This window comes from Physeter macrocephalus, unplaced genomic scaffold (genome assembly GCF_002837175.3).
Source record: "Physeter macrocephalus isolate SW-GA unplaced genomic scaffold, ASM283717v5 random_567, whole genome shotgun sequence".
Taxonomy (NCBI): Eukaryota; Metazoa; Chordata; class Mammalia; order Artiodactyla; family Physeteridae; genus Physeter; species Physeter macrocephalus.
This window is the reverse complement of record NW_021145865.1, coordinates 38,033-50,000: the sequence shown is the minus strand read 5'-3', so window position 1 is coordinate 50,000 and position 11,968 is coordinate 38,033. Positions and strand designations below refer to the sequence as shown.

The 11,968-nt window shown below is 42.7% G+C and overlaps 1 protein-coding gene across 1 annotated transcript; it reads left to right on the top strand.

Annotated features, from left to right (window-relative positions):
- The first annotated feature begins 2,010 nt into the window (after window positions 1–2,010).
- LOC102995222 (beta-soluble NSF attachment protein) lies at window positions 2,011–11,968 on the top strand. Its single transcript, XM_028485831.2, has 6 exons — window positions 2,011–2,555; window positions 2,727–2,811; window positions 9,661–9,765; window positions 10,460–10,528; window positions 10,863–10,913; window positions 11,856–11,968. Exons 1-6 carry the CDS (start codon window positions 2,482–2,484, stop codon window positions 11,964–11,966), a joined length of 495 nt encoding a protein of 164 aa, XP_028341632.1. The 5' UTR covers window positions 2,011–2,481; the 3' UTR covers window positions 11,967–11,968.

The following is an 11,968-nucleotide window of genomic DNA, read 5'->3' as shown; positions in this document are numbered from 1 at the left end:
GGTGGCGCATGATGTTTGTTTGAAAAATCAGTTACACTGAGGCATCTTATGTCTGATTCATTATGTTTCTTCCCTGTTAATGTGGCCACGATGTGTTCCCTGGTTCACTCAGATTTTAGCTGGTGAACAAGGAAATGTGAAGTTCCGTAAACTCACGATACTCCTTTGACTTCCAAGTAAAACATTAATTTAATAATAATCAGTAACATTCAGTGACCCAGAGGAGCTCTGACTCGTGTCCGTCTCAGCCCCTGGAGAACGTGATTTCGTGTTGTCTGTTACAGTGTAGGGTAAGTGTCTATGGCAGGTTCTCAGGGCGTAGGTTCTGAAAGAATGATCCCATCTGAAGGCTGTTTAAGGCTGTTTCACCTACAAAGTGGACTCTTGAGGTTGACCCTTAGCTGTTGCGTTTGCCTTAAGACTCTGGTGGTGACCGCAGTCCTAGAGCCCAGTCTCTGCCTTCAGGGCCCAGTGTTCTCCAGCACCGTGACGCTTACCAGACTCCCCAAGGAGGAGTATTGTGATTCCTTTGGCACGCTACCCAAATTACAGGATAATAACTGATTTTTGTGTCTGGATTTATTGTTACATGTGCTGTTGTAATGGGCGGCTGTGTTCTACTTTCGATATTTATTATCATCCTTGAAATTGTAAGATACTCTGGGCTGAATCCTAACGTGTAAGGGTCGACTTGTGCCTGATTAATGTCACTACATGTTAAAATTCCACACTAGTGTGAACATCCAAAGATAACCCGTGCCTCTTTTCTCTGAAACTTCTCTGTTAAGCGCTAGGTAAGTTTTTTTTCAACTATTTTCTGTCAAAACTTGGGAATACCATGAAATTTGATTAGTGGTTTAATTAACATTATTAATTATTAAAAACCAAACAGAATTTTTCTTTTACTATGATAAATCTAGCGGTAGTTTAGAGCTATAACGTCTTGATGAACCAGTGTCATTATTTACTAAGTGTCAGGTTAAACCATATCATCCGCATTTGGCCTTTTTTTTTTTTTAACCCTCCAAAACAGCAGTTCCTCATGGTTCAGCCAGCACTGTTCCCTGAGTTCTGGGCGGTAAGAGCCAGGAAGGTGAGTAGTACGTACGCTCCCTCCATGGGAAGAGGTTATACAGCCTGATACTCTTTACACAGTGATTTGGTATTGTTTCCCATACTTACCCCTTTATTACGATGGGAAAGGGTGCAAAGTACTTCAGAGAATGAGGACAGTTGAGAGATCAGGTTTGATTAAGCAGAAATTCATGGGAAACCTTTCTTTGGTAGGCATTCCCGTCAGCCATGATGGTGCTGGTAGTGTAATCCGGACCGCCTGTGAAATGCAGCTGCCCACGTCCCCTCAGCACCTGTTGGCTGAGCACCTGCTGTGTGACAGGCGTCGCTGGGCTTGGGAGCGAAGCCGCGTGGGCCTGCCTGCCCTCAGAGCTAATGGTGTAGCGGGAGAGTAAAGCGTGTGTGCTTGTGTGTGTGTGTGTGTGTGCTTGTGTGTGTGCTTTTTTTTTTGTGTGTGTGTGTGTGTGTGTGTGTGTGTGAGGGCTCTGACTGTGCTCCAAAAGGGTGGATTCCAGGTGTTTCCTCCACATGTCTGTGTATTTGTATATACTCTTTTCTGGCTGTTTTTATTTACCATTTCATGCAGAACTTTCGTACTGATACTTTGTATCATTCTTCATCTTAGCCCGGTAGCCCATTATTTTTAACCGCGGGGTCACTGCTCCAGCAGGCACGGTTCTGCTTTCTGAGCTGTCAGGTGCTTGATTTCACTAAGTCTTAAGCCGCAGCACGAGCAGGGCTTCTAGCTTTCCAGGCTGCAGCCTGTTTCCTCTCCACTTGATCGTTCACAGCTCCCCCCATCTTAGGTGGAAGGCAACACCTTTATTCTGGATGACCCTTAGGTATCCGTGAGGAAAGTCTGTGCTCCTGCAGCAAGCCATAGATCTGAATGGAATAGGGCCTCACACGTCTCTGAAATAGCAGTCCACTGTCACTGCTTGGGGTTTGGCGGTGGTGGGGACATCACTTGGGAACCAGGCTGACAGAAGGGCTGCCATCTTCAGTTTGCGGCTTCCAGCATCACTAGATGTGGCCCTTGCCTTCCAGCTCACGGGAAGGGGACAGGCCTGGAGAAGGCTGCAGAGTCACATGTGTGGGCCACATCTGGAGGTGGCCCACAGCGTGTCTGCTTACATCCAATTGGGAAGGACAGGTCACCTGGCTGCCCCTAACTGCAGCAGACCTGGGGAGACGGGGTGGCAGGGCATTTGTCGGGTGGGAGGTAGGGAAGAGGAGATTTTGATGGACAGCAAGCCATCTGCTGGGATCGCATACTTTCTTGTGTTCCCAAAATAAAGCAGGCCGGGGTGTGAAAGATTTGCTGCTGGAAAAGGTTTATTTATAGGAAAAATATCTGTGCAAATGTAGTTTTTAAATGCAACTCTTCAAACAAATAGTTTGAATAAAATGTGTGTGTGTTTGCAGGCTATCGCCCATTACGAACAGTCAGCTGATTATTACAAAGGGGAAGAATCCAACAGGCAAGTATTATTTTTCTTGATATAATTCAATGGGTTTTGTTACATGTAATAAAAGACAGACCTTCACTCTGCTCTGGGAGCCCCTTGCATCATACCACGTGAAGGTGCACTGAGACGTCTTGTCATTTCTCTTTGGGAGTGTTTTCTTTTTGCTCTGGTTCTCGGTTTCAGCTCGGCTAACAAATGTCTGCTGAAAGTGGCCGCGTACGCCGCCCAGCTGGAGCAGTACCAGAAGGCCATCGAGATCTTCGAGCAGGTGAGGCTGCTGTCTGCGCAGCTTCCGGCAGAAGGCATTCTGAATCTTCTTTTTGAATTCAACTTTTTATTTAGTAATGATTTTTATTGAGATATAATTCACGTATCATGTAATTTAGCCTCTTAAAGAGTACGCATCAGTGAGTTTGCGTCTATTCACAAAGTTGTATAATCAGCACCGCTGCCTAGTTCTAGAATATTTCCATCATCTCACAAAGAAATCCCATCCTCCCCTCCTCCCAGTCCTGTGGTGTGTGAGTCCGTGGACGTGGAACCTCGGATATGGGGGGCCTACTGTGGGATTTGAGCATCTGTGGACACTGGTATCTCAGTGGTCCTGGAACCAGTCCCCCTTGGATACCGCGGGGTGACTGTAATACTCCACAGTTTGGAGGGGTAACTGTAATACTCCACAGTTTGTTTAACCGTTTGTCAGTTAAGGGACATCTGGCTGTTTGCATTTGGGGGTATTATGAATAATGCAGCTAAGAATATTTGTGTTCAGGTTTGGCGGGCATGTTTGCGGTTCTCTAGTTTATATACCTAGAATTGGGATTGTTGGGTCACGTGGCAAGTCCCTTTTTAACTATCTGAGGAACTGCCAAATTGCACCATTTTACATTCCCTCTGTCAGTGTGCACATGTTCCAGCTCTCCATGCTTCACAAACACTTGTTTTCTGTTTTAACAATAGCTACCCTAATGTGTGAAGTGATATACCATTGTGTTTTCAATATCCATTTCCCTAGTGATTAGTGATGTTAGGAATCTTTTCATGTGCTTATTGGTCATTTGTATACCTTCATTGTAGAAATATTTGTTGAGTTTCTTTGTCCTTTTTAAAAAATATAAATTTATTTATTTAGTTAGTTTTGGCTGCATTGGGTCTTCATTGCTGCACTCAGGCTTTCTCTAGTTGCGGCAGGCGGGGGCTGCTCTTCATTGTGGTGCACGGGCTTCTCATCGCGGTGGCTTCTCTTGTAGCGGAGCACGGGCTCTAGGCACACGGGCTTTAGTAGTTGTGGCGCATGGGCTCAGCTGCTCCGCGGCATGTGGGATCTTCCCAGACCAGGGCTCGAACCCGTGCCCCCTGCATTGGCAGACGGATTCGTAATCACTGTGCCACCAGGGAAGTCCCTCTTTGTCCCTTTTTGAATTGGGTTTTTCTCTGTTGAGTTTTAGAAGTTCTTCATATATTCTGGATATTAATTTCTTATTAGATATGTGATTTGCAAATACTTTCTCCCATTCTGTGGGTTGCCTTTTTACTCTGTTATTAGTGTCCCTTGATGCATAAAGTTTTAAGTCCTGATGAAGTCCAATTTGTCCGCTTTTTCTTTTGTTGCCTGTGTTTTTCATGTCAGATCCAAGAAATCATTACCAAACCCATTGTCCTGAAGCATTTCCCCATGTTTCATTTTAAGAGTTTTATAGTTTTAGTTCTTAGGTTTATGTTTTTCAAACATTTTGAGTTAATTTTTGTATGTGGTGAAGGTAAAAGGTCCAACTTCATTCTTTTGCGTGTGCATGTCCAGTTTTCCCAGCACTGTTTGTTGAATACACTGTCCTTTTGCCATTGAAGGGTCTTGGCACCCTTGTTGAGAGTCATGTGGCCATATAAGTGAGGGTTTATTTCTGTGCTCTCTATTCTATTCTACTGGTTTTCTGTCTTTATGCCAGTACCACACTGTTTTGATTACTGTGGCTTTGTGTGGTAGGTTTTAAAATCAGGAGATGTGAGTCCTCAACTTGGTCCTTCTTTTTCAAGATTGTTTTGGCTATTTGGGGTCCCTTGCATTTCCACATGAATTTTAGGATCAGCTTGTCAATCTCTGCTAAAAAGTCAGCTGGGATTTTGATGAAAGTATTGTCATTTTAACATTAAGTCTTATAATCTGTGAACTCAGGGTGCTTTTGCCTTTATTTAGATCATCTTTAATTTTGTTCAACAATGTTTTAGAGTTTTGTAGTGTGCAAGTCTGGTATTTCTTTGGTTAAATGTACTCCAAGTATTTTATTCTTTTTGATGCTATGTAAATGAAATTGTTTTCTCAATTTTCTTTTCTGATTTTAATTGCTCATTTTATATGCTGCAACTTTGCTGAACTTGTTTACTAGCTCTAATGAGTTTTTATGGATTCCTTAAGATTTTCTTTATACAAAATCTTGTCCTCTGCAAGTAGCGATAGTTTTACTTCTCTGATCTGTGTGCCTTTTACTTCATTTTCCTGTCATTTGCTCTGGCTTGATCCTCCAGAATGATGATCAGTAGAAGTAGTAAGAGCAGACATCCTTGTTTTGTTCCTGTCTTAGAAGGAACGCATTCAGTCTTCCACCATTGAGTGTATGTCAGCTGTGGGTTTTTGCAGATGCCTTTTATCAGTTTGAGGAAGTTCCCTTCTCCTCCCAGTTTGTTGTTTTTATCATCAAAGCATATTTGTTTTTGTCAGGTGCTTTTTCTGCATCTTTTGAGATGATCTTGTGTTTTTTGTCCTTCATTCTGTTAACATGGTGTCTTTCATTGGTTGATTTTTATCTGTTGGCCCAACCTTCCATCCCTGGGATAGATCCTGTTTGGTTGTTGAAAAGTTTCAGGGTCTCCAAGAGCACCTTCAGGTTTGATAATTCTCTGGAAGGACTCACAGAACTCAGTGAAAGCTGCTATATCACAGTTATGGTTTATTATCGCAGAAGGATGCTGACCCAAATCAGCCAAAGGAAGAGGCACAGAGAGGAGGTCAGGAGAGCCCTGAGTGTGAGCTTCCTGTTGTCCTGCCCAGACTGGGACTGTGGAACTGTGCAGACAGCACTGACTTCTCCCAACAGCGATGAGTGAAAGCATGTGTAGGGTATTGCCACCGGGGAAGAAACTCGCCTGAACATGGTTGGCCTTATTCTGCAGTCCCTCCATAGGCTGAGCTAAACTACATGGTCTAAGACCACTGGGTAAACAAAAACACTCTTTCAGTCAGGACATTCCAGGGGCTTAGAGATTACCTACCAGGAATCGTGGGCAAAGGCACTTTGGACAAAATTAATCCTTTACTACATAGTTATGGTGTGTAATCCTTTTTGTAAGTTGCTGGAATTAGTTTGCTAGTGTTTTGTTCAGGATTTTGCATCTGCATTCGTAAGGGATATTGACCTTTAATTTTCTCTTGTAATGTCTCTGTCTGGCTTTGGTAGCCAGGTAATACTGGCCTCAGAATGAGTTAGAAAGTGTTCCCTCCTCTTCCTTTTCGGGAAGAGTTGGTAAAGGATTGGTGTTAATTCTTTAGACATTTGGTAGAATTCAGTGGTTTTGCTCTATCGTTCTGTTTTCAGTTTCATTGATTCCTATTGTTATCCTGATTTCTATCCTATTTTCTTCAGATTTATTTTGCTCTTTTTTAAGGCACTGAAGGTAGAAGCTTAGCTAATTGATTTTCCTCTTTGTTGTGTGGGCATTTTTAGTGCTCTCAATTTCCCTCTAAGTGCTGCTTTCACTGTGTCTCACAGTTCTGTTACATTGTTTTATTTTTATTTATTTTATTTATTGATTTCCATGGATTATTTATCAGTGTTTTGTTTAATTCCCAAGTGTTTGGAGGTGTTCCTGTTATCTTTCTGTTGTTGATTTCTAGTTTGATTCTGTTGTGGCTGGAAAATAACGCTCTGTGTGATTTCAATTCTTAGAAGTTTGTTTTATGGCCCAGAATATGGTCTTGGCATATATTCTGTGTTCTGCTGTTGCTGGGTGATATGTTCTATAAATGATTAGCTCCTCTTGGTTGATGGAGTTGTTGAGTTCTTCTGTATACTTGCTGATTTTCTGTCTATTTCTGTTGTGGAGAGTGGAGTGTTACAGTCTCTAACTATCACTGTGGATTTGTTTATCTCTCATTTCTGTCAGCCTTTGCTTCACAATATTTTGCAGCTCTGTTTGGTGCATACATATTTAGGATTGCTGTGTCTTCTTGTTGGGCTGACCCTTTTATCATTATACAGTGTCCCTCTCTGTCTCTGGTAATTTTCTTTGCTCTGAAGTCTCTCTGATACTAATATAGCCTCTCCTGCTTTCTTTTGATTAATGTTTACATGATATATCTTTATGCATCCTTTTTCTTTAAGCCTGCCTATATTGTTATAATTGAAGTGCGTTTGTTGTAAACAGCATAGGGTTAGGTCGTATTTTTAATCTACTCTGCCAGTTTCTGTCTTTTAATTGGTATGTTTAGACCATTCACATTTAATGTAATTATTGACGTATTAGAACTGAAGTCTGCCAGTTTATTTTTTTGTTTTCTGTTTATTCTCTGTTTTTTGTTTTTCTGTTTCCTTTTTCCTACCTTCCAGGGGGTTTTTGATTACCTATAGTGGGTTTGGGTATATCTCTTTAAATAGCTTTTGTAGTGACTGCTATAGGTATTATATTTACATAAAGTATCACAGGCTAATGATGTCATCATTTTTTTCAGTTCCAGTGAAATACAGAAATCTTACCTTACTTTCTGTTCCTTTATCCTCCCCCATTCAATATATAATTGTCTTTAATATTTCCTCTACACACTTTTAGAAACACATCAGCCACTGTTACAATCTTTACTTCAATCATCCAACTTAATTTAGAAAACTCAGGAGGAGAAGAGCCCATTGTGTTTTCCCATATTTTGCTTAATGTGTTCTTTCCTCCTGATGTTCCAGGATTCCTTCCTGTATTTTGTTCTACTTAGACAACAACCTTTTGCTCTTCTTTTAGGGTAGGTCTGCTGGCTAAACATTCTCTTGGGGTTCCTTCATCTGGGAATGTTTTGATTTCCCCTTCATTCCTAAAGCATATCTTCCCTGGGTACACAATTCTGGGTTGACAGCTCTTTTCTTTCAGTGCTTGAAAAATGTGCCCTTACGACCAGCGTGGTTTCTAATGAGAAGTTTGCTCTTATTCAAGCTGTTTTCCCTGTAGGTGAGGTGGTGTTTCTTTCTGCTACTTTCAGAAAGTTTTTCCTTTGTCTTCAGTTTTCAGAAGTTTATGTGGCTTAGCATGGGTATCTTTGCTTTTATGCTGTTTGCATTTCAGTAAACTTCTGGAATCTGTAGGTTTATGTTTGTTTCTTGCCGAATTTAGGAAATTTTCAGCCGTTATTTCTTCAAGTGCTTTTTTAGCCACTCCCTCTTTCTCTCCCCTTCTGTGGCTCAGAAAGCCCAGATGTTATGCCTTGTTTTATTATCCTCTATGTCCCGATGCTCTGCTCCTCTTTTCTGGGTCTGTCGGCTCTCTGTTGTTCAGACTGAGTAATTTCTAATGTTCTCCCATCAGTTCACTGAGTCCTTCCTCTGTTCCATGGGATCTGCTGTTGAACCCATCCACTTTTTATGTCAGTTATTGTGTATTTCAGTTCTGAAGTTTCCACTCATTTCTTCTTTGTATCTTCCGGGGTTCCTTGCTGAGAATTTTTCTTCGTTGGTGCTTTGGTTTTCCTCTGGTCTCAAGAAGTTTTCTAATGGCTTGTGGAAGCATTTTAGAAAGGCCCCTTTAAAATCTGTTAGATAAGTCTCACATCTCTGCTATGTGACAGCTGTCGTTTATTGGTTGTCTATTTTTTTTTAATTAAATTTAATTTATTTTTTTATACAGCAGGTTCTTATTAGTCATCCATTTTATCCACGTCAGTGTATACATGTCAATCCCAATCTCCCAATTCATCACACCACCACCACCACCCCCCGCCGCTTTCCCCGCTTGGTGTCCATACGTCTGTTCTCTACATCTGTGTCTCGATTTCTGCCCTGAAAACCGGTTCATCTGTACCGTTTTTCTAGGTTCTTCATATATGTGTTAATATACGGTATTTGTTTTTCTCTGACTTACTTCACTCTGATTAGTTGTCTTTTTTTCATTCAACTTGAGATGTTCCCTTTTCTTGGTATTGCAAGTGAGTTTTAATTAAAAACTGGATATTCTTACATTGTGTTATAAGACAGGGTCTTGTTTAAACCTCCTCTCTCAGCTGGTTTTCTTTGGCACTGAAGGGGTGTGGCCTCGCTCCTGCCAGGTGGAGGTAGGGTTCAAGCTCCCCACCCGACTGCCTGGTTACCAGCAGGTAAAGGTGAATCCATGCCCGCTGGGAGATGAGGGGGCCTCTTTCCCACTGGGAGGAGGTGATGCAGTCCCCACGTGGTCTCCAGTGCCTCTGTGATGGGGGCGCAGGCTGGCTCCTGCTCTGGCCTCCTTGGCAGGAGAGTGGGGCTCTCCCAGGAGGATGGGCGTCTTGTCTTCCTCTTTGGCTTTTGCTGCTGTGAGTGGGGTGGATCAGAGCAGGTGTCATCTAAACATTTTCTGTCTTGCTAGCTGCCCCTCTCCTGGTCCTCTGGCTGGAGAAAGCAGGCTTTCATCTATTCCCTCTCTTTCTTTCGCCGCACCCACCGGCATTTATGGGTTGCTGGGTTTTTCTGTTCCAAGTCAGGGATTTATGCAAGAAAAAGAAAAACCAGGGAACTCCCTGCTGTGTTTGCCCTGTGTCCCTGGCTGGTCTGCTCTTCTCTCCACTTTTCAGTCTCCCTACGTTAGTTTCATATAAAAGATCCAAGGCTTTTAGTTGTACTTAGCAGGAGGGACAGAGGACAGCACGTCTGTTCCATCCTCCTGGATGTGGAATTCTGCTGAGTCCTTTTTAATAGGTCAGCACTTTATGTCTTAAATATTGGTTTTTTTGTCTAGTAACATTTCTGGTACATGGCTTTGGGTTAAAAGAATGGATTTCATAGCTTGACTAACGTAAGATGCAGAGTACTTGCTAAAGAGTAGATGAGGGTCAGCATGCCTAGTGTAGGAGGGCAAACCTTTTCACTCTGATCCCACTTTCTGTGCCTAGGTTGGGGCCAACACCATGGATAACCCTTTGTTGAAGTACAGTGCAAAGGATTACTTCTTTAAAGCTGCCCTCTGTCACTTCATAGTGGATGAGCTGAATGCCAAGGTGAGGGGCCCTGCAGCGTGGGTTCTGATGCGCTTCACCCCTAAGCACAGGTGCTCAGCCGTTGTCCGTGATACCCGCTCGGAGCAAGACTGTGCCGCGTACATGAAAAGCAACATGGAGGGTGATACTCTGACCCTGTCCTGGCTGTACTACCGCAGCTGGAGTGACAGCTGCTGAGGCTTTTCTCTTAAGTGAACGCCCCCTGGGGGCCACACTCCTTCAGTAGTTTTGGTTTAAAGAAATTAGGGGCTGAGGGGAGACAGTAAAAGCAGAATCGTGTCTTTTTTTAAACTCAGAAATGGAGTTGGGGTGAGGGTTGGGAGAAAAGCGAAGAGAGAGCTGGAGGTGAAGGCAGGGACAGGGCAGCCTTTGTGTCCTCGGGGTCGGGGTTAGGGCTCCGCGCTCCGGGCAGAGCCTCCTCCAGCGCGTGAAAATAGACGCCTGCTCTGGGAGGTCCGAACATTGGATCTGGCTCACGTGGTCTTCCCCACAGCAACCGCATTCGGAAAAACTGGTTTAGAAGTTTATTCTTAATTGAAATTCACAATAAACAGGTTTGATCAACACAGGTTGATTTTGATGTTGAGTGATAATTAAGTAGGATGTAAATAAATCGTACTGAAGTTAGTAGAACGTCAAAGCTTCGTTTCCTGGTTCAGTGACTCAGATGTTAACGAGTGGTTTTCTTTCCCAGCTTGCTCTGGAGAAATACGAGGAAATGTTTCCGGCATTCACTGATTCGAGAGAATGCAAGTTATTGAAAGTAAGTAGGTGGGGCTGGGATACAGTGACGTTTTCATCCTGTGAATCTGCTCACTGCGCAGCCCCGTGCCTTCCTGCTCTTGCGTACTAGGCCTCAGGTGCCGTTAGGGTCAGGCGCGCACTGCTCTTAACCTGGTGGGTCAGGCATGTTAGCACAAGGCCGGATCCCTGACTTGGGGTAACTCTTGACTTGTATTTGAAAATTTCCCCATTTTTGTACGTCATTTGGCAACATCAGTTAGTGTGATACGAAGGCTATTTCGTATTTAAAGTGTCCATTCATAGATGGAACTTTTTAGCCTACCAAACTAATTTTTCTGTATTTTTGTTCCCAGAAACTTCTAGAAGCTCATGAAGAGCAGAACAGTGACGCTTACACAGAAGCAGTATGTTCGCTTTTGGGATTTAGCATGTTCTCTGAAAGTTTACATTACAGAAACACCTTCTCCTTTTCATCGTGTAAATGCTGAACGTTTATTTGGACATTATTGCACGACACCTACGTTGTGTTTTCCAAAAGGCATGTTTTTAGATCCCGCCAGCCTTCACAATTAGACAGTTCTATAAGCTGTGCTGAATTTAGCTGTGAGGCAAATATATACCACATAATGTTATGACCTGTTGTTTGAATGTTTTCTATGGAAAATAATCTGATCCATAAATAAGTGTCAAGTAAAATCAGTGAAATCTGATCACTTAAATTTAAAACATAAAAACAAAGCAATGAGAGTTTGTTATATTCTCGGCATAAAGTAAATGGGAAGATTATTTTTACATTCATCAGTTTCCTGTTTTCTCATCGTTTTCCATCTTATGTTTATAATCGAGCGAATTTCTTAGTGTCCTTGATTAAGTCATTCATCCTGGCTTTGAAGCAACAGTGGGAAGGCGAGGTTTCCCCTTTAACTTTTGCCGCCAAACCCTTTTCATCCTATGAAAGTCCATTCTTGCATAACTTGTGGAAATGAGGTAAAGGAATTCTGCTTCCACATGTTCCCTCACTGCAAATACGTTTGTTTGTGTTCAGTGGATACTGGAGCCACATTAATTTTCCATGTCCCCTCGTTCTTATGCAGGGTCTCATGTCCTTTGTCACGCCAAACGTGCTCTTCGTCCCGTTATAAAGGCTGTTACGGAGTTTTGCCATCGCATGTTAGCATAAGAGCAATTTAGAAAGTTTTTAATGAAGAAAGTTGTAAACTGGAATGAATGATTTTAAATGAAGAAAGCTAGTGGATCTGTAAATGTTTAAGCAGTGTGGGGCGGTGTAGTTCTGTGTTTGATTGTATTTCCATGGAATGATTCCTGTTCCTCTTCCCTTAAACCAGGTGAAGGAATTTGACTCGATATCCCGCCTGGACCAGTGGCTCACCACCATGCTGCTGCGCATCAAGAAGTCCATCCAGGGGGACGGGGACGGAGATGGAGACCTCAAGTGAAG